The sequence below is a fragment of the Pan paniscus genome, chromosome 19, assembly GCF_029289425.2.
Source record: "Pan paniscus chromosome 19, NHGRI_mPanPan1-v2.0_pri, whole genome shotgun sequence".
Lineage (NCBI taxonomy): Eukaryota > Metazoa > Chordata > Mammalia > Primates > Hominidae > Pan > Pan paniscus.
This window is the reverse complement of record NC_073268.2, coordinates 71209978-71233651: the sequence shown is the minus strand read 5'-3', so window position 1 is coordinate 71233651 and position 23674 is coordinate 71209978. Positions and strand designations below refer to the sequence as shown.

At 33.4% G+C, this 23674-nt stretch overlaps 1 protein-coding gene across 4 annotated transcripts in view; it reads right to left on the bottom strand.

The window, feature by feature from the left end:
• The window catches only part of STXBP4 (syntaxin binding protein 4), a 196155-nt gene that overhangs the window by 116395 nt on the left and 56086 nt on the right, over positions 1-23674 (bottom strand). For 3 of the 4 annotated variants that reach the window (XR_008621663.2, XR_008621664.2, XM_003817418.6), the window contains exons 9-12: positions 16824-16920; positions 13829-13920; positions 4760-4849; positions 923-988 (exon numbers count right to left, since the gene is read on the bottom strand). Coding sequence is in view for 2 of the 4 variants with exons in the window: in XM_003817418.6 (XP_003817466.2) it covers positions 923-988; positions 4760-4849; positions 13829-13920; positions 16824-16920 (345 nt within the window). In the remaining 2 variants the exon portion in view is untranslated. Of the gene's footprint in view, positions 1-922; positions 4467-4759; positions 4850-13828; positions 13921-16823; positions 16921-23674 lie in introns of those variants that run through there. The other variant, XM_055101418.2, reaches the window with a different exon arrangement.

Sequence of the window (23674 nt, the reverse complement as noted above, 5' to 3'; positions counted from 1 at the left end):
CCACCAAGTCTTGACATATGGCCAGTATTTTGGCATTTATGTTTACATTTTCTCTTTCTGGGGGTGATTTTGTTTGTTCTTCATCTAATTCATAGTTTCTCTCTACTCTTTATTTCAGAATTTTTCAAGCCTTGCTTCCTCTGTTCTCTGTATTCCAGGTTTCAGTAAAGGCAAGCTTCAGGAGTTTTGTTGGAATTATTATTTTTCTTGTTGTATTTATATGTACTTTAAAGGCTGTGGTGTTTTTTTGTCACATAGTCATATTCAAAATATGGGTCCTGTATGGTTTTGTCTGCTTTCTTTGTTGATTTTATGTTTTCTAGGGGGACTGTGTGAGGGAGATTCAAAATCAGGTGATCACTGTTGATCTCTAACAATGTTCTCTTATTTATATTTTGTCATTTGGGTTTTCATTTTATGATATTGTCATATATTTGTTTTATAGTGAGCTACCTCAAATTCTTTGAAGAATAATGCAAAGTGAAAATAAATATTTGCTTTTTATTATTAACAAATAAATGTAAAAAATGCTCTGCCTTGATGACTTTTTTGTTCTTTAGTAAAATGAAGTATGAGTAACAAAATAAAAAAGAAAAAGAAAAAAGGGGAAATGAAAGAAAAGAAAAAACAATGGAGAAGTAATGAGATTGGTTATTTTGGTCTATGGATATGTTTTTTTCAAAGCAATTTCAAAGAGGTTTTAACATTGTTTTGAGCAATAGTAGCAAGACTTTAGCATAGGTACAGCCTCCAAAAGTGATTGCTTTTAAGCTCTATGCTGTTTTGTATTATGTAATATGTATCAGGAAGCTCTGGGATATTGTAAAGAACCACTGCTTTATAATTATACCTCATATGTTCACACACACACACACACACACACACACACACGAGCACATATATACAAAATACATATACTTACTTGTTTCACATTCTGGAGCTCTTCTGTCAATTGTTTCCTTTGCTTATCTGATTCCAATAATTTTTCCTATATTTAAAAACCACCAAATTAACAACTTGTTATGAAAGTATCAACAAGTGTGACTTCTTAGTCCCTTGTTTCAAGGCCTATATTCCCAAATATCAAACTGCTACAATCTGAAAATATTGCTCCTAGTCATTTTTCTGGCTTTACATGAGGCACTTAAAAGTAATTAGTTATTTACAGTAAATTGTGATGTAAATATACTTTTTATTACCTTAATTTTGCAAAATCTCAAAATATAAGCTCTAACAGAAGCCAGTTAAGAATACAAATGTGTAAATATTAACACAATTTTGGTTAAGCTATCATTGCCAAAGAGATACCAAATTGAAGAGCATTATTATTACAAATTAGAATTAAAGGTCTTCGACCATACAAAAGAGGGCATATGATGAGACTGGCTCACCTCTTAATTTCCTAATTTAATTTTAGCTTATTCTTGGAAGATTATCCATGAAAAGGCATATATGACTAATGTAAACAAAACATAAAATAATAGTTATTAAGATTAATATTATACATACACATAAAATATCTTTGGATTTGAAATTAAGTCAAGCATATACCCTACGATGTCCATTTTTATTAATTATATCTTAAATAAATCCACATTTTATTGGTCAAATCAGAAATACTAAGAGTAATTTAAGAGCCATTAAATACAAACCTGAACAGAGGAATTGCTCGAACATTAAATTGAGTGGTAAAGATTCATGGCAATATTACAATGTTTAAAAAAGGCAATATCCTTTCTGGTATATTTCAGCTTATTCTTGTCTAAGAGGTGAAATGAAGGTATATGAAAATGAATATAATATAGCAATCTAATGACTATGCCACAGGAGCCAAGAGACTGCTGGCTCCTGTGATTTTATGTTCTGGCAAGTCACCTTCACTCTTTGTGCCCTAGTTTTTTTGTATCTGTAAATGGAAAATATATCTATTTTCCATTCACCTTTGCAAAGCAGTAGCAATGTGAATTCTGCAGAAAGCCTTCCTTAAATAAAGCCCACAGCACTTTTAAAAACTATTCTTGCAAGATAAAAATTAGCTATTGACATAAAATTATCTTGGTTTCATTTTTATTTGTACCTCATATTAGACATGAAGAATAGAGATGTCACAGGATAATGAAAAGTGATGAGACACCACCTAAATGCTTTATGAACTTCATTTAACAACCTCTGCTTTTTATGAGTGTACAATACAAGTAGAAAAACTGAAAACAAAAACATTACCTTTAACGAAATATTTATTGCTTTGTATACTACTTTATATGGCTTCTTTAACTGGCCAGCCAATAGGTAGGTTTTGAGGTAAAGGTAATTATAACATGTAAAATTTGTTTTATCTGGAATTTTTGTACCATATTCTAACCAACTGAGCTAGCTGGTTGCCGGCTTATCTGGGAGTTTAGGTTTTGTCATATCAGGGTATATTCAGTTACATTTCATGAACTTTAAAGGTAAATCCTGATTTATTGAATGACTCCTCAGGGAAGTCTTATTGAAATGTTAAATTAACATGACATATACACTTTCAAATTAACATTCTAATAATTACTGTTGATATTAAAATAAAATCAAATATATCACTAAAGTTAACAATGATAAACTATAAGGAAATGAAAAAGATCTGAGAGCCTCTGAAAATTCTGATAAACCACAAGTCTAATGGTTTAGGTGGCGATAAAAGAATACATAAAAAGTTATCTTATTAAGGTAACCAACACTGGGGAAGTTTTCTAAGAGAATATAAGGAAATCATTGTCAATGTATTTTTAAAACTAAATTTTTATTTTCCATCAAAACAATTGTTGCACTAAAAAATGTGGAAAGATAGCGGTTTCAAAGGTAAGAAAAGAAATATATAAAATACTCTTATAGTAGTGAAATGCTCATATACTTTAGGAAGGAATGTGAATTGGCAAAACCTTTTCAAAGGGAATATGGTAACATATGCAGAATTTAAAGTGTCTATATCTTTTAATAAAGCAATTATATTTTCAGACATTCATTCTGTGTATATACTGTACAAATGCCCAAAGATACATCTACAAAGCTGCTGAAGATGAAATTATTTTTAAAAACTGGAAATAGTCTAATGTCCATCAATAGGGAACTGGCCAAATAACTATTTAATGTATAGGACAGTTATTGAGAAGAATTTGGTAGATCTGTGTATATTAACCTGAAAAGCTGCCTGAGATATAATTCTTATAAAGAGAGAGAGAGAGAAAAAAAAAGAAGGCAAGTTGTAAAAAAAAAAGTGTGGATGAAGCGACTTACATAGAAGTGAAAATACACACATACTGGAAAAAAAATTTTTAAGGCTTTATTATTTTTTGAAGCGGTTTTGGATTCATAGCAAAATTGAAGGGAAAGTACAGAAATTTCTCACATACTCCCTGTCCCCACATATACATAGATTTATTTATTTTTGTTTTTATGTTTTAAATAGTAGAGATGGGGTCCTGCTATGTTGCCCAGGCTGATGTTAAACTCCTGAGCTCAAGTAATCCTCTTGCCTCAGCCTCCCAAAGTACTGCGATTAAAGGTGTCAGCCATCATGCCCTGCCTATTTTTAAAAAATATAATTTTCTGTGTAGAGAAAAATCTATGAAAAGATAAATAATATATTTGCAACAATGGCTTCCTCTAGAGGTTGAGATTATAAAAACTAAGGTAGCAAAACAAATTTTCTTTCCTTTTGGTGTAAAGATTTTCTATTTAATAAAAATTAAATAATTATCAATATACTATACCTTATTTAATAAAATAATTTTAAAAATATGTGCCTATGGTGAATTAGTGGTAAATCAAGTAGTTATGTTGCTTTTCCTAAAGATTTGGAAAATATAGCTTTCTATAAAAATTAGGATATAATTTAAATGTAATATTCTTCTAAAAACAGAATGAAACCACATAAAGAGAATCAAGGCCAGACATGGTGGCTCACACCTGTAAACCCAGCACTTTGAGAGGCTGAGGTAGGTGGGTCATTTGAGCCCAGGTGTTTGAGACCAGTCTGAACAAAATAGTGAGACACCATCTCTACAAAATAAAAATTTAAAAAAAAATTAGCTGAGCATGGTGGCATGGACATGTTGTCCCAGTTACTTGGGAGGTTGAGGTGGGAGAATCGCTTGAACCCAGGAGGTTGAGACTGCAGTGAGACGTGATTGCAGTATTGCACTCCAGCCTGGGCGACAGAGTGAGACCCTGTTTCAAAAACACAAAACAAAAACAAGAATCAAAAAACCAAACAAACAAAAAAAGAGAAGAAAAATGTTATAGTATATTTGGGATATGTGTGTTTTTTTCCTCTCTAAAATAATATTGTCTTAATTCCAAATTACGTTAGCAAAACATGATGTCCCTTAAGAATAGCCCTGCACATGAAAAAAAATGTATTTCCCAAAGAACTCACAGGATCCAAAATTGCCACGACTTGCTTTATTGGCTCTTCATCTAATTCTGCCCTGGCCACCAATGAGAGAGAATAAAAAGGATAAGAAGAAACCTCAACAGAAGACATGAGCAAAAACCATTGTTCACACTAAATGTTGCACAGATATTGTGAAATATAAATATGTAGACCAAAAATTAATTCTCTAAAGGCCAACTGAATAAAGAATCTGATTTTTACTATTTGATATTAATATTTTTCCATTAAAAATAAAATTAAGCCCCAATGCTTCAGAATCCAATATAGGATTTTTTTCTTTTTCTTTTTTTTCTGAAGAAAACATAAGGAAACTAAATTAGAGGTTACCTTAAGTGTATTTACTTCTTTCAAGGCATCATCTCTTTCACACTTGAGCCTTTCCATTTCATCTGCTTCTGAAGAATCACAAGGAAGAAGCTATCAACATTAAAATATAAGAGAAAAGTTGTGCATTAGATGCTAATTATGAGAGGTAACATAAAAATCCTTTTTGACTAATCTTAGGCTTTTGTATTCTAATAACAAAATTCAGTTTCTTATGTTGGAGTCATTTGATTAGATAAAAGGGGATATTAAAGTATTAAAGCAATTTCATTCATTTTAACCTTACATTGTTGTCACTTATAATAGAATTTTGATTTTGTTGTCACCTTTATCATTATTTTAACAATATAATTTTCCTTAAAATTCCAAATTCGAAGACTGTGTTTATAATGTCAAAAAGACTTCAGGAATTACCAACATAAACTATTCCCTAAAGACATTCATTCTAATAGCATGGTATCTAAGGCTAACAAAATGCTGTACATTATAAATCAGATGGTTTACACGAGCCTAGTAAAGTATATTTATCGATTATGTATCTGGTTTTAACTAAATGAAATGTAATGCAACAGACAAGCGGCTTAAAAAGATTCCTGCACAGAAATTGTAGATTGAAGATAATATTAATAATTTATGCACAAGTGAATAACAATAACAAAAAATGCAGAGATGACCATATCTCGTACATCTAGCATGATGTCTCTGACTGTCAATTACAATGTAAAAACAATGATAGTCTAATCAGACATAAAAATCCAAGTTTAACTACAGCCATCTCCTACGTGGAAGCTATAACAACTAAAGAAAATATAATTTAAAGGACTAAGTGGAGAAAGTGGTTGTTATGTAAGCATGGGCTTAAAGCAGGGCCCTTTAGATAGGTAAGGCAAATGTGGAGTAGAAAAAAAATAATAAAAACAATTAATAATATCAATCACTTATTGGAAACTTATATGTGCAGATGCATTGCTAAAGACTGTATATATTCAATATCAATCACCTTGTCTCCATTTTACAGATGAAGAAACAAGCTCAGAAATGTTAATAACTTGCCTAAGGTTTCACAGCTAACAAATGGCCATTCCAAGAGTCCCACAAATCATAGTCTCTGATTTTTATTAAAGATTCAACAAAAAACATGGTGGAATGGATATAATAAACTCATATTTGCTTTCCAAACTCCAGAATAACAGAAGTAGGAATTATTCTTCATATTTGGGGAGAACTTATTTCCCTGAAGATCACTGGTTCTTTTTGGTCTGTCACATTAGCTTTTGGGTATCTATGGACATTGCCCATAATTTACATGATCTACATTCTTTATGTCTCTGTTACTCTGCTCTCTCAGAAGTACTCAACACAAACACTCATAAGAATTCATTTCTATATTGTTAATTTTGAACACATTTTAAAATGTAATAATATTTCCCAGAGTGTGTTCCAAAGGATATTAACAGGCTTTGTGTAAAAGCAAAATTGAGTGGTAGTGATGGTGGTAGTGGTATATGATTTAGAAAAAATTAACCTTATTTCCTGTATGGCTTCCAACAGCCTTAATATGCTAAAGAACATTTGAACTGCCAAAAAAAAAGTATAATACCTTGTGATGTTTCCTCAGTAATTTCACCATACTACAAACCCCTAACCTCCTTACCCTGCTGCCTTCATTTATTGATTTTTGAACTAGCTCATGGAACTAAAGTAAACAAAACACAATCTGGGAAACTCAATGTTGCTACTCAACATTCATATGGCCTACTCTATCTTCTCATCCTAAGAAGTGAAATAAGCAGGATTCAGAAGTTTAAATAAGGCCAGGTGCAGTGACCCAGGTCTGTAATGCCAGCACATTGGGAGGCCGAGGCTGGAGGATTGCTTGAGTCCAGGAGGTTGAGATCAGCCTGGGCAACATAATGAGACCATGTCTCTACAAAAAATAAACAAAATTAGCCAGACATGGCGGGGTATTCCTGTAGTTCCAGCTATTCAGGAAACTGAGATGGGTGGGGAGGTCAAGGCTGCAGTGAGCCGAGATTGCACCACTGCACTCCAGCCTGATGGCAGGGTGAGACCATGTCTCAAAAAAAAAAAAAAAAAAAAAGTTTAAATAAAATTTTAGATACCAGAGCTAAAATAATTTATTAAGAGAAACTAGGATTGGGATTTTAGGGATGTGATAATAAACTTTTGAACTTAACACCATGTAGGTAAAGCATGCGTAAAAGAATCTATGGTACTATTTTGAGAGGCAAAATAGTCATAGAACCATGACTTAAAAAAAACGTTTTATAATCCCACTGCTATTTTGGACTGTGCAGCAAAAACTTGCAGCCAGAGAATTGGCTGTGGATGTTCCTTGTGAATTCTTTGAAAAGCCCCTTTGTGCTCAATGACTTTTTTGTATAGTTCCATTCAAATATACTTCAGCTAAGGAAGCGGCAAATGAATTGTTGTTATTTAACAGCAACAATTCCAGACAGATGCGTGTTCTCAAAATCTATCAGTAACTACTGAAATTTATATTCCTTAACCTTCCACATCTGTTTCCTGTCTGGTTCTCGCAATATCATTTGTGATCCTTGGATCCCCCGAACTTTGCAACAGCTGGTAAATAACATTGTAAATCATTTCTACTCTGCTTTCTAGAGTCTCCTTCTGGAGATGTCAGGAAATACATACTATAGGTCATTGGACTGTGCTGATTAGGTCTGACTTCACCTCTCCCTTCACTGTTGCTGCTCCAACATATTTTAAGTTACTTGACTTGTATCAGTTCTGGATAACTACTATTCCATTGGCCATATTCCCTAATCTCAATTCATTTTAAACAGAAACAGTTACAAAACAGTTAACTTCATTGTCAGTCTAATTTTATTGATAAGGCCTTCCATTAGAGACCTATTCAATTACCTTCTTTCCTTATAAAATTGTGTGTGACTTTACCATCCTATTCACCTAAAAATTTCTGGGTATCTTCTTTTCTCCTTCCATTTCCCTGCTCATTCCTTTCACTTCTTATTATCTGGCTTATACATCTTTCCTCTCACTCCCATATTTCTAAAATGATTACTTTCAATTTCACCAATAAAACTGCTACTTGACAAAGAAAATTGCCCCCACCAACTTTCTTCTTTGTTATATATAACATTGTTGAAGGCTTTTTTTCCTTGAAATTTTATCTTCTTTAGATTGTGATATCCTAATATCTCACCTACCCTTCTGCACATTTAGGCTATTCCCAATGAGTTACTTTCATGTCTACTCCTTAAATGGAGAAAGGGGGTTTGGGAGGTTCCCCAAAGTTTGTCCCTTTTCTCTTTTTTCCCTACAAGTTTGAGTGAGCACATTCACTATCATGCCTCAACTATCACTCTCCAAAATATTCCCAAATTCCTTCCCAGTGTCTAGTTCCTAATTTCCAGTGGCCTTTGGTTATTTGTACTTGCCAGCTTCTTAAATCTCTCTAAAACACAATCTGTCATGGTCTCTACTTTGAAAAAGGCTTTCTCCTTATTTCCCTATTTCTATAAATGCTACCTGTACCATCATATTCTTAGTTATCCTAGACAAAACTTTGGAGTTGTTTTTTTTTTTTTTATTCATTCTTCTTCCTTAGTTCTCATGTCCAAAGGGTCAGCAAGTCCTACTGATGACATACTTGTTGTAGTTGTTGTTTTTGGTAAGTAATCTAGATCTATAACTTCTTTCCTTTCTATTTTCCCCACCTTCACTATACTTTAGTTCTTTACTATCTTTATTTGGATTATTTCTATAGTCCTCTATCTAGACTACCTACCACCACTTTCACTCCCTTCCTAGATAACCAACACATATGATTCCTCTTTCTAAAATATCACTTTTGTCATTTAACTGTTTTCCTTAATGGCTCCTCACTGACTACTGAGTAAAGTACAGACTTCTAAACTTAACATTTACCCTTTGAGGCATAACTCTGTCATCTGAATGAACCCAATTATCTTTTTTTTTTAAGTAGACTACTCTCTGTGTGCATTACGTTCTAATTTTTTTGTTTATGCTAATACTTTTATCACTCCCTACTCACCTCTTGAGCACATAAAATCCTATTTATCCCTCAAAATTTACTCAAATGCCAACTGTTATGAATCTTTTCTGAATGTTCTAAGCTTTATTACTCTTATGGCCTTGCCACACTATGTAGCTTTTCTTACTATAATTATTTGGGCACATGACTTTTCCTTAAAATATGTAGGCCAAGTTTTACCTATCTTAATAACATGTGCACATAACAAAACATGCACACTGCAGTTGTTCAATATATATTTCGTGTTTTCATTAGGGAAGTGGCTCTAAAGTATTTACTGCTATACGTGGTGAGAAATATGATACATACTATGATCCAGTATAAGTGAAACATTACTCAGTTTTATCATATACAGTTCCCTTTGGTATTTTCCATTTTGTTCTATTTCACTTGTTTAAAATGGTAGTCGCAGCCCACTAAATTGACTTAACAAGAGCCCAAACTGTGAAAAATCTATTTTAGGGAATTTAGTGTTCTCTCTATAATTTTAAGATAATCCATTAATGATACAGTACTTGATTAGTCTGGTAAAATCATACTATGATGGACTATATTCTGCTATTGCTAGGTTTAGAGTAGTGCTAAATGTGGGCTCCAGCCTTGCCCTTTCTGCATATAACCTTGTGCCAGCAGCAGGTGTAGCACTGTGTGAATTTTCTAATGTAGCAATGATGATTAGACTCACAGTAAGATAATTATATTTTTGGTTCTAAATGTCATATTCTTCCAAACCCAAAAGTTGTCAAACAAACAAAAGTAGGACTGACTTTATACTGACTCAGCAATTCCTACTTAAAAGATAGCATCTCAAGAGATCTTATGAGTCAGACAAAATAATGAGGAAAAGCAGCAAGTTACAAAAGAGTACATATTCTATAATTCTATTTATTATGAAATTCAATAAGGGGCAAAAATAATCTATGTTGTTATAAGTCAAAATACTGGTTCCAACGTAAAGGTGGGAGTGGCGGCTGACTGGGAAGGTGGCCTGAGGGAGCCTTTTGAGTGGTGATTCCATGTGAGACACATAATAAAAATTCATCAAATTGTACACTTTTTGTACTTTATTCTGTATATATTAGATTTCAGTAATAATATTTAAAAAAATAAATTAAGAAAGACAAGCCATCATTATCAGCCAAAAAAAGAAAACATGAGTAAAAGACATACATGCCTAACAGAATGACCCAGGCCTGTTGTTTGTGAAACTGAGATGGTTGAGGGGGTAACCATAGTGGAATTTCCCACCCTCACAGACAGTCAGCATCTGTAACTACAGACTGATTGGCATACTTCAGATGGGGACTAAACTGCTTTTGAACTCAAAAAAGTAGGGAATTACACTGCAAAACAATCAGTTATTTTTTATTTGCTTTTGGTGAGCCACATGACTAAAACTGTGATTTTTATAATGTTTCTTCAGACTGTTACATCACCCATTAGCGAATCGTGAAACCAAAGTTTTAATGAAATACAAGTGAATATTAAATAAGAATGCAATGTACATAGAAAAGGTAACTAATGCTTTGACAGGCTTTTGTTTCAGTTATATATGTGAGTATGGTGTAAAATATGTTTTCTTATTCTGGACTCAAGTGAAAAAATATAATAAAAAATTAATATAATTCTATTGCACGACATTTTGATCTGAAGCCACAAATTGGAAATCATTGACATGTCAGAATTATTGACATGTCTGGAATTAGTGACTCTTGCACAATTGCCATTAGCGCTTTGCTTTTGCTGTCAAAGTCTCACAGGTTGAACATATTTTTTTTTTAATCCCAACAACTTCCAAACTATAAACACATTCTTATCTGCCCTAAAATTATATTGGTAAGGAGGAAATAAATTGCTAACCTGGAGCATGACCATCCATTTGCAGCTGCTAAAAAAGATTTGCTTGCTCATACAAAATACTCTGAATTGCCCATTTCATTGGCTTGTTGTAAACTACCCAACCATCTTTGCCTTCCTCATCAAAAATGAGTATGGCAGCTCTGAGAACTGTTTGGCAGTAAAAAACAATGCTCCCTGACATCAACATTAGGTAGATTAATACACAACACCTGAATCAGCGGAATGAAAACTGTGTGCCTTGAATACAGCTTTAGTTCTCTTTGAATAAATGCAACAAAATTAGTTCTGATAAATCAGTGCTTCATTCTGGGAGAACTGGGTACTCTCCTGAGGGTTACAGAACAACCAGATCTGTGGGTGACTGCAATGGGCAACATGCTTAGCAGTAAAAGAGATTGCTTACAAAAGAGAACACAGTGATTTGAAACATTAAAAAAAGTGACATGCATCATTTTTTAAATGAGTGGTCAGACTTATTTGTTCAATAAATTAATTATATATTTATATACTCTGTGTTTCTGGAATTTGAAATCATGTAATTAATAATAAACACTATTCAAACTTCCTGTCAGTAAAGCATATCACTTGAAAACAGTAGAGCTCTAAATGTAACCATGAAATAAAGGTGCAATTTTTGTTTTTAAACTTGAACTAAAAGAAAAAGTTATTAAAAATATGTAACATATCTATTCTCCTGCTTGAATTTAGGGTTTCTAGCAGCATTCAAAGAACTTGACTGACCATATCATTTATTTAAAAGTATATCTGAAAACAGAAACAAAAATAAAGAAATATATAAGTTAAGACTATTAGCAACTCAGAAAGGGTGTCATTAGAACAAAAAATGTTGAAGACTTTCTGGAAAATAAAAAGCAAATGGGTATAACAAGGTTGTAAGATATAAGGTAAACATATAAAAATTAATTTTATGTAAAACCAAATAAATTTAAAATGAAACAAATTTTTAAAAGATACCATTAATTTTAACGGCAACAAAAAGCGTAAGGTGACTAGATTATTAAAATATAATTAATTAAAAATATATAAAATATATTGACATCAAAGAAGATATAAACACATGAGAAGCCATAACATGTTCACAGAAACTTAAATTTATAAAGACGTTGATTCTTCCCAAGATAATCTATAAATTCAACAGAGCAAAATTTTTCATGGAACTCAGATGGACAAGATAAGACTGAAGATTAGCCAAAGCAATATTTTAAAAGAATGGCAGGAGGTCTGGGGGGCAGTCTGAAGTGATGTCAAAGGACATAACATTTCCATAAGACAGCAGAAAAAAGTTCAAGAGATATATTGTACAACATGGCGACTACAGTTAATAACGATGTATTGCATTTTGAAAATTGCTAAGAGAGTAGATTTTAAGTGTTCTCACTATAAAAAAAGATAAATTATTTGAGGTAAAGCATATGTTAATTAGCTCAATTGAGCCATTCCACAATGTATACACATTCTAAGTCATATTGTACACAATATATAAAATTATTATTTGTCAATTAAAAGTAAATAAGATAAATACAAATAAGATACGAGAACATCTTATCAGATATCAAGACTTATGAAGCCAAGAAGCCACCAGAATAAAGAGTCCAGAAATTCCCAGGTAAATATGGTAATTTCATAAGGGACAGAGCTGGCATGAAAAGAATTCTTTCATCCCATTGAAATACAGATTTATATTTTTAATATGTTCATAAAAATGATTGATCAAAAGTTACGTCAGATTTCTAATTTTATTAATTATGTACCAATAATAAGTATAATTATAATTCAATAGGAAGAAAATTTTAATTTGTAAAGCCTTATAAACATAGGAAAATAAAACAAATCATTTTAATTCATTTAAAGTTTTTTTTGCAGCAAAATGATAGGGTGATCATTTCGCAAGCATACAATTATGTGTTATCAGGATAAGATTCCAGGTCTATATGGAACAGAAGAAATAAGAGCTAACAGGGAAAAAGAAAAGATGAAGTTTTGAGCATAAAAGGATAATGCATGAATTTTCTTTGAAATAGATGGTTACGGGTATAAAATATTGTAGTATTTATATTCTACTGGTAACATTTAAAAGAATTGTATAATAACAGGTTTCTTTTAAAAAAATATATTTATATATCCAATTATTTTAATCACTGGAAACCAAAAAAAAAATCAACCAATGAAAAGTTGTTATAACTATATCATGAGACTAAGTCGATTTTAAGGTAAGAAACATTCAAATGCTAGATAGAAAAACAGATCTGTGTATCTAGATAGAAATTTAGTATATGATAAAGTTTGTATTTCAAATCAATGGCAAAAATGAAGATGGGTTTTTAAATAAATGACGGTGGAACAAAAACAGGTGGTTTGCCATGCATAATGAATGAATTTTTTAATTAAATATACAAATTATATAGAACATAAATTAAGAAGGAGGTCCTTAAGAGGATAAAACTACCAAAAATCCACAATGAAAAGGACTAAAATATTCAATAATATAAATGTCAAACTTCTATAGAACACATGATTGAAGCTAATAGACTTCACAATCCCATTTTACATAAAGCACAAAAAGAGGCAAAACCAATCTACATTGTTAGAAGGTGAAAGAGTAGTTACCCAATTTTTTGTGGGGGTACAGGGGTGTTACTAGCAATCAAAAAGGAACCTGGGGGCAGGAGAGCATCTGGTAATGTATTTATTTAATATTATGTTTCTTGATCTGGATGCTAATTAAATAAGGATGGTTTAGGCTATAAAATTTCATAGTATATATACATTATATAGGTGCTTTTCTGTGTGTATATTATAGAGAGATAAAACAGATTAGAATGGACACATGCACACATGGTATCTGTCAGTTTGTCTAGCTAGCTAGTTATAGCACATATCCTCCACATATCAAATTGTCAATACTGGTAAACTTAGGTGTGATAGTAGCACAAGAGGCTAGTGAGAGAGGAGAATGAATATCAGGATGAACTTCTACTTTTGATTTTAAATTGATTTGTATTTATATATTTATGCAAGAAACATGTATTATTTCTATTTTTAAGTGAAAAAAGCCTACACATATGACATATAACATTCAAGACTTGTGACTTATACATGTCAAAGCAATTCTATAGGGCATACTCTACCTGTGAATCTAATATATTGGAAATTTCATGTGCACCAACATTTACTTCATCCAACTGCAAGCAAAACAAGTTTCTGGCAACCTGGACAAAATCTAAAATGGAACACATTTAAGTAAGAACATAGCATTTAACCCCTTCTAAATCTTACTTTATTCTATATGAAGTTGCTAATGTTTCAAATTTAACCCACATAAATTATCTTAAAATAGTATTGACTGGAGTGATAGGTAAATGTAAGTTCAAATAAGAAGAGACAAATTGGTCTGAACTTACTTCAGCTAACTTTGCTAAAATTAATAATTCAGCTAAGATAATAATAAAGCAAATATATATCGTGGACCTATAGTTTTTCAACCCTTGTATTACGAGTAGAACTTTTTCTGAAACATTTGACAATATTATGATTTATGGCTTTTCTAGCTGGAAGAACCTGAGGTTTGATAGCAATTATTAATAGCAGCAGCTAATGTTTATGTAACCGCTGCTGTATGGCAGGCACGGTGCTTAGCAATTTCATCCTCCCAACAGTCTTCTGAGGTAGGTCCTCTTATCCTGTCCATTTTACAGATGAAAAAAATTGAGGCTGAGACAGGTTAAATGCCTTCAACTGTCCAAGGCCACGTGGCAAAGAGGAAAAAGAACAGTTCATAGGCTTCTTCTGACATGGAGAGTAACTTACTCATCTATGTATCCTCAACTATTTTCCACTTTGGCTACTGTATTTTTAATTTCCAAGGATTCTTTTAAATATTCTCTGATTGTTCCTGTTTTACAATATCCTACTTTATTTCATGGTTGCATTACCTTCACTTTTCTCTTTAAAGATGTTATGAGAGTTTACCTGAATTTATTTATTTATTTATTTATTTATTTATTTATTTATTGAGATGAAGTCTCATTCTGTCACCCAGGCTGGAGTGCAGTGGCACGATCTTGGCTCACTGCAACCTCCACTGCCCAGGTTCAAGCGATTCTCTTGCCTCAGCCTCCTGAGTAGCTGGGATTACAGGCGTGCACCACCATGCCCAGCTGATTTTTGTATTTTTAATAGAGACGGGGTTTCACCATATTGGCCAGGCTGGTCTTGAACTCCTCACCTCAGGTGACCCACCCACCTTGGCCTCCTAAAGTGCTGGGATTACAGGTGTGAGTCACTGCACCTGACCTCCTACCTGAAATTCTCTTCTGTGCTTCTTTATTTCTTTTTTTCTGAGTTCCTTTTTTCTGTTTGTCTGATAGTTTTGGGTTCTATATTTTATGTTGGAGGATTTCTCCAAATCTCTGGTGACTCTTGACTATGAGTTCATATTTAAGAATCTGGCACTAAAAAAGTTGGTTGGAAATTTTGTGTGTGTAACTTGCTTTGTCAACTGGCAGCTTTCACTACAGGACAATCTGGTGGCCAGCTGACATTTTTGTTCAGCTTCTTCAGAGAGAATACCATAGTCTTCTGCCTATAGTAATAACATGGCAGCAAAGTTCCCTGAGCAATCTGGGTGCATATTACGAGTGATGACTCACTATATACTCCACAAACTCCCTTGCTGCTAGCAACTATAGGTCCACGATCTCTGGTTTAATTTCTCAAAGGAATATACTTCTTTTCTCCTGGAGGTGTACAGTGGTAGATGCCGGACTACTTGAGAAAGAGCAGAGAAGAGCTTGCATAATTCTCCTTATAAAGATTTCCAACAATCCTGTTTTAATATCCTGCCTAAAAACTCAGTCTCCAGAAGTACTTGATGTCTTCAATTCTTAAATCATTTTAGGGTCAAATCAACTTGTTCCTCATTGTGATTTTCCTCTATCTTCACACACTTGGGCTTTACCTGCCTCTGCTCACAAATTTGTTTACTTTCCTCACCCATTTTTCTGTCCTTAGATATTGTGATTTTACTTGTATGTGTTTTTCTGTTTCTTGTTTTCATTATTATTTTGGGATGATTTTCAAGTGGAGATGGGATGAAAAATATCTTTTTTTCATCACTTAAAAACCAAAAGGTCAATTTTTTTTAAGCAATACAGATGCTTTATAAATAATACAACGTTACATCTATTATACAAGAAAAAATTACTTAATAGTTACAAGAAGACAAAAAGTGTTATATTCAAACATTACTAGTGGTAGAACGAATATATGTGCAAAATATCTCTGAAAAACAATTTACCAATATGTATCAAAAGTCCAAATCATTTGTGAGGATTTGGCTTAAGAAAGAAAAACAGCTACATTCATAATGTTGATAAATACAGATTTGTAATATCAGCTACTGAGAAACCATCAAAATTCACAATAGTAGAAAGGCTTAATATTATAGTACAACAACTAAGTGGTACATTATGGTATCTTTAATAAGAATAGAGTTGACCCCTGAACAACATAGGCTTGAACTACACAGGTTCACTTATACATCAAGTTTTTTCAACCAAATGCATAAAAAATACAGTATTTGCGGGTTGGAAAAGCCACATATGTGGAGGGTAAATTTTTACTATATGTGGGTTCTGCAAGGCTGTCTATGAGATTGAGTATGGCTGGATTTGGGTATATGCAGGGGTCCTGGAAACAATTCCCCTCCCATATCAAGGGATGACTCTAATTAGGTAGCATCATAAAAATATTTACTATATTATATTAGCTGAAAAAGGATTCGAATTAATCTCACAGTAGTGAAATTAGAACTTCCATATTTTGTACTGTTTCTTTTGTTATTACTAAAGCAATGTTTATGCAATAAATAAAAAATAAAAAGAATATGACAGAATGATGATATTTTAGAGCTGAAAGGTCCTAATGAAATTCTTCTTTCTGCTGACCCTGCCAGGTCAGTAATTCCAGCTGAGTTCTTCGGGTACTGATTAAGGAACTTGAAATGGATGTAGTTTTACTTTTCATTCTCTCCTTCTAAAGAACAAACACTCTTAATGAAAATGTGTCACCATAACTCTTGAATGATGATTCAGTGATAATACAACACAATAAACCTAATATTACCTCCAAAAGACACTGTCCCTTTTGAGTCTGCTTGTACTTGCTGTCTCAGGGCTTGGTGTTGTTCCTTTGTGGGCTGAATACCAAGATAATTTAGAGCCTGGAAGATAAAGGACTCATGAAAAGCAATTTTTCAAATCTCCAAAGAATAAAACTTTTCATTACAAACTTTACAACCCAGGGAAAATAATCAATACCAGAAACAGTCGACCAGGATTAAACACCCAAGGGAAGTCAGCTATTTATGGATTAAGTGCCTATTGAAGATTAGCTTCCTGATTTTACTACTACCTCATTTTTTCCCCAAGACTAGCACTTTAGCTAATACCAAATTTATGACATTGTCCTAGAACCAAAAATCAAACTATTTCTTAGTTTATATGATTTGGCACAAGTAAAATGGCAAAAGAATCCTACTATATCAGATTTACAAGTGACACTCTAAAACATGAATTATATTTGGTTAACATCTTGTCTTTGAGAGCAGAACTGAAGTTGATAGGAATTAGGTTCAACATAAAATCTTCTAATTTTTGGCTTGTTAGGGGCAGGCTTACACAAATAGTAAACTAAAAAGCTTTCTCTGCCACTTACTTCTCTCTTTCATCAGGCTCTTCCCCTTAAGGGAAAAGTTCTTTCTCCTTTTGGTATCCATTAGTGATTAAAAATTCAGAGACTGTTAATTGTATTCCAATGTCCATTCTCTCCTTGATCCTTAGTAACCGAACCAACCACAATTTTCGGCTGAAAACACTGCCATGCCGCTAAAAGACATTTCTCAGCCCCTTGTACATCTCCATGCGGCCATGTAACTAACTAGGTACTAGCCAATGAGATACAAGGGGAAGTGCCATAGAGTACTATTAGGAAGTCTCCTTTCAAAAGTCGGGGTAAGCACTTCTTGTCCATGCGGATTAGTAAGGGAGAAAGAAAGAGAAAGAAAAAAGATGAAAGGAAGGAAGGAAAGAAAGAGGAACTGATGGAATTTGAGCAGTTCTTTTGGTTCATGTGGTACCGCCGTAAAGATGGTGGAACAGAAAGATAATTGGAACATGGTCCCCGACACTCTGAAACCTCCACGGCAGCCCTGGATTACCTTCTTTCAGGCTTCTTTTTGGTGTGAAAGAAATTTCTAAAGGAAACTACTGTTATTTTGAGTTCGCCAGTTATATATAGCAAAATCTAATCTTAACTAACGCAAAGGGACTGATTGGATGTCCTATTATTGGATATGGCAAGAGCATATATAGTGTCGATCACATCAAAACTAAAATGTAGGCAAAGTTTAGTATTGGTAATTATCTCTTACATATTTCTTCCTCCTTTACAATCTTGTTCAATCATTTAGTAATTCATTCATCAAATAATGTATTTGGTGCCTACTATTTGTCAGCCACTAAACTATGCATAGGTGATAGATAAATGAAATATAGTCTCTCACTCCAAAGAGTTTACGGTCTCAAGGGTGAGAACAACTGTAAAGAAATAAGTAAAACACATAATTTAATAGAAGTATGTATAGGGTATATTAATACACAAAGCAACTGGTTAATCTGTAAGTGAGCAATTTGGGAACAATGAAAGAAGAATGGAGAAAGAATATCAGGAAAGATTCTTTCAAAAATGATTCTTAAGCTTAGTCTAGCATCATCTGCTTATCTCGTATAGTAGTCAAGTATTTGCATTGTATAACATGGCATAATGATTTTTAGCTTCTGTATTTTTTTCTCTTCAGTTATAAAAATGTTTCAAATATAAACACAAAAAAAGAATAATACAAAGAACACCTATATACTCACTATCATCAATTACTCATTGATATGTACTTAAAATTTATGTATATATTTTCAATAAATAAAACTATATATTCGGTTAAAAGTTTTTATAAATTATTCCTCAGCAGGAACTACTATCCTAAGTATTCTTCCTGGTCTTAATTTAATGACATTTACTACATAAGCAAGTATCCCCTAATAATATGTACTCTTATTTTGTGCATTTAAGGTTTTACCTCAAGAGCATAATCTTAAAGAGTAACTCTACAAATTATTTTTATTTTTACCTCAATTTTATGATTTCATAATTGCTCAATATTGTCTGCAAAACTAGTTCACTTATTTTAACTGTGAATAGTAATCCATTGTATGAATGTATTGTAATTTATTATCCATTCCCTGATTAACAGGCTTTTATAACTACTCCAATCTGCTTTTTTTTTAAATTACAGAACATTATACATGTCTCTTTGTAAAAATGTGTGAAAATTTCTCTACATTATATCCCTAGAAAAGGAAGTGCTAAGCCATAGGGGACATATGGTCAATTTTATTAGATATTGTTGAATTGTTCTCCAAACTGGCTTCATTAATTTATGCACACCAGTAGTGAATAAGCATTTCTATTTTTCTACATTCTTTTTTTTCTTTTTGAGATTTAACAGCATCTGCTGTTTCCACTCTTATTTTGTCAATGTTGTATTTGAAATAGTATGCTGTTTGTTAATTTGAATTCCCCTAATTACAAGTGCAATTAAACATCATTTACATGTTTATTAGCAATGTTTTTGACTCATAAATTATTTAAAATGTTTTAAATTTTCATACATGAGGTTTTAAGAAGTATCTTTACTGATTTTGAATTTAGTCTCTATCTTCCAGCTGTGACAACCAAAAATGTCTCCAGACATTGCCAAATGTCCCAAGAAGAAAAACTGCAGCCCTGCCCTTGAGAACCACTGATCCAAAGACAATTGCTATATTAACAATTGGTGTCTAATTTTTCAGGTTTTTTTCTATGAATATAGTACCTATAAATTTATATAAACTGTGGATTTTTTGCAAAAATTGTCACACTATATATAGCGTTAATAATTATCAATATATTACTCCTTTCTATTCTGTACATTTTACAAAATTGCATGCTTTTTAAAATTGTTATGTTTGTACACTGTCTGAAGTGAACTTTTTTTAAAGCATTCTCCTTCTGATAATCATTTAGATTATACACAATTTTTCACTATGGAACACAACGCTACAAAGTGCTAGTGCTCTTTGCTTTATGCCAATGACTTCAGCAGCTGTAAGAATTATCTGGATTTTAAAAAAAATCATAAAATATTAATACAGAAGTTATAGGACATACTATAATAAAGTAATAGATATCTACTATCTTGCTTCATTAAAGCTTAGCAGTCAACTATATTTACTTCAGTTTTTGAATGTAACCAAAACATATAAAAACCCCTTTTGAACTTATTCCCAGAGGTAAGACTTATCATATATTTGATTTACTATTCCTATGAATTTTTTATTATATAATATTTGGTATATACTAAAAGCATATATGTAAAAAAACATGAGTTTTAAAGTAGGACAATAAAACACCTATGAATCCACTTAAGCAGCATAAAACTGTGAATACTGTTGGATTCATATCACAATATGGATATGGTATTTCACCAGAGGTAACCATACTAATGAATTCTGAACTATTGATTTCTTCTTTATCATTCTTGATCTGTTTATTTTAAAATGGTTTTATCACATACATATGTATTCCTAACATGTTATTTTGTTTTACTGGTTTTTTAGCTTCATAAAAATGCTACAGATAGTTTTCTAAAACTTGCTTTATTCACTCTACAGTAAGGCTTACTACATATTTCAAATCAGAAAGTGTGAGTTCAACTTTTTTCTTTTTTTATTAATTTTTTATTTCAATAGCTTTTGGGATACAAGTAGTTTTTGATTACATAGATGAATTGTATTAATGGTGAAGTCCGAGATTTTAGTTTACCTGTTTACCCGAGTAGTGTTCACTGTACTCAATATGTAGTTTTTTATCCCTTGCCCCACACACCATCCCCCTTCTGAGTCTCCAAAGTCCATTATTTCACTTCCTTTGTGCTTGCCTTATGATACTCAAGGGACGTACTCTAGTATCTTGGGCGATAGGAAGGGCCATAGGGTTCCCACAAGTTTCTGTCCCTTGTGTTAAGCTACCAGAGTGGGTGGAGGGGCAAAGTCAGGTGGGAGCTAGGTCAGGCAAGTCCGTGCTCTGACTCCACCTGAAGGACAAGCAGTGGCCCCTGTGGGGTTTGGAGAGTGGTTCTCTGGCCACGGGCAGTAATGTTCTAGGTAGAAGCATAGGTGCCTCTGCTGCACAGAAGAGTTCACACACGGAGTAGGGAGTAGCAGGTGGCAGTAAGCCTCATCTAGCTCCCATGCACTTGGCAATGCAGGTCTCTCACTTGCGGTATTGGCCAGCAGCAGCTAGCTAAATTTCAGCTAGCTAAAATCAAAACTGCCCCAGGTCATAAGCCTTTAACATAGAGATGGGAACCCTAGGCTTTCAGGCCACACCCTTTCCAGTCTACTTGCAAAGCCAGGGTGCCCAAGCTCCTCTGCCTGAGGCCGCAGCATACTTCCCACTTGCCCCCTGGTTCTTGACAAGAGAGTTCATCTGCATTTGAGATTATATTGTGAATTTCAGTTGGGAGCTTCTCTCAACCTGCAACCACTGCCTGGGTTAGTTGGCCAACTTCCACAAAGTCCCCTGTAATGTAGAATCAGGAATAGCTTCCTTCGGTCCATAGACTGCAAATGCATGCTATGCTCTTCCCACTGCCCCCTATATGAGTTCCAGTGCTGGGTAGGGTTAATGCCTTCCCCTGTGAGCTACACTGCCAGGTTCCCAAGTTGGGGTGTGTATCTCTACCCATCTTACACTCTTGGGACTTAGTTTTTTGGCTGGCTCATAGTGTAGGCTGCAGCCTGCTGCTTCTTTCAAAGGGTTTCAGGGTTTTATTCCATTTTCCTGTTAAGTTCCTATGTTGCTTCTTGGGAAAAGGTTCACAGTGTGAATATCTATACACTATTTTGTCTTTCCAAGGAGGACAGGCATGCTAATACCGCTCTAATCTACCATCTTGGGGGGAAAAAAAAACCTTTTTTCTTTTTCATGACTGTTTCAGCTATTTTGGGTCTTTTGCATTTCCATACAAATGGATCCTTCTTTTAGGGTCACCTTATCCATTTCTGAAAAATAGCCAACTGATATTTTGATAAAGATTGCATTAAATCTGTATACCGACGTGGGGAGTATTGCCATCTTAATAATTAAGCTCATAGATTCATCAGCACAACACGTCTTTCCATTTATTTAGGTCTTCTTCAATTTCTTTCAATGATGGTTTGTAGTTCTAAGTATATAAGTCTTGCACTTCTTTTTTAAAATTTATTCCTAAATATTTTATTCTTTTAGATGCTATTGTAAAAGATTGTCCACTGTGCATTGTTAGTGTATAGAAATACAATTGCTTCTTATATATGATCTTGCATACTGTAAACTTGCTGAACTCATTTTTAGGTCTAATAATATTGTGGTGGATTCCTTAGGATTTCTTATATACAAGATCACATCTTCTGGGAATAGAGATAGTTTTAATTCTTCCTGCAATCTGGATGCCTTTTATTTCTTTTTCTTGTCTAATTATCCTGGCTAGAACCTCCAACGCAACATAAAATAGAAGTGGCAAAGCAGACATCCTTGTCTTATTCCTGATGTTAGGAAGGAACCATCCAATTTTCTCCCATTAACCATGATGTTAGCAGTAGGCTTACATAAATGTCCTTTTTGAGGTTTAGGAGATTCCTTTCTATTGTTAGTTTATTGGGTATTTTTTATCATGCAAGGGTGTTAGGTTTTCTCAGATATTTTTCTTGTGTCTATTGAGACCATCACGTAAAAGAATTAAAAAATCAAGTATCTGCTTTTAATAAAAAAAGACTATCATGTGGTTTTGTCCTTTATTTTATTAACATGGTATTATATTGATTTTCTTATATTAAACCAATTTTGCATTCCTGAAATAAATAGATGGGCCGGTACTGTTTGTACAAAGTTTTTTTGATTACTAATTCAATGTTTTTACTTGTTATAGTCTGTTTAGTTTTTCTATGTCTTCTTGAGTTAGTCTTGGTAGTTTGCATCTTTCTAGGAATTTCTCCATTTAATCTAGGTTACCTAATTGATGGCATATAATTATTCATAGTATTCTCCTATAATTTTGTTTTATTTCATAAGGACAACAGTAATATCTATAACTTACTTTTTTTAAAATTAAATTAAATTAAATTTTTTTTTTTTTGAGATGGAGTCTCGCTCTGTCACCCAGGCTGGAGTACAGTGGTGAGATCTGGGCTCACTGCAAGCTCCGCCTCCTGGGTTCATGCCATTCTCCTGCCTCAGCCTCCTGAGTAGCTGGGACTACAGGCACCCGCCACCACGCCCGGCTAATTTTTTGTATTTTTTTTTTAGTAGAGATGGGGTTTCACTGTGTTAGCCAGGATGGTTTCGATCTCCTGACCTCGTGATCCACCTGCCTCGGCCCCTCCCAAAGTGCTGGGATTACAGGTGTGAGCCACTGCACCCGGCCATCTATAACTTACTAAAACATGACATTGTGAAATTTGGGCTGATGCAGGAGGCTCTTGTTCCTTCATTTTCCTTACCATATAGTATTCCTCATATAATGATGATAATAATCATGCTACCATGGATTTATCAGTTCTTTTATTGATGAACATTTAGGCTGTCTCCTATCATTTATTCTTTGAAATAATGCTGATATATTCTTGTATCTATTGGTCAGGATGGTCTAGTTACACCATTGTTTCTCTAACCCCAAAGTCTTAGTAACCTAGAAAAGACAAAGGTTCATTTTCTCCTTGCTAATGTTACATATCCAATGTGAGTCAGCTGGTTTCTCTTTCTCTGTATTTTTCACTTAGGAACCCTAGCTATCAAAGCCTCCACCATCAGAAGTTTTGCTGCCTGCTATAGCAGAGAGGAAA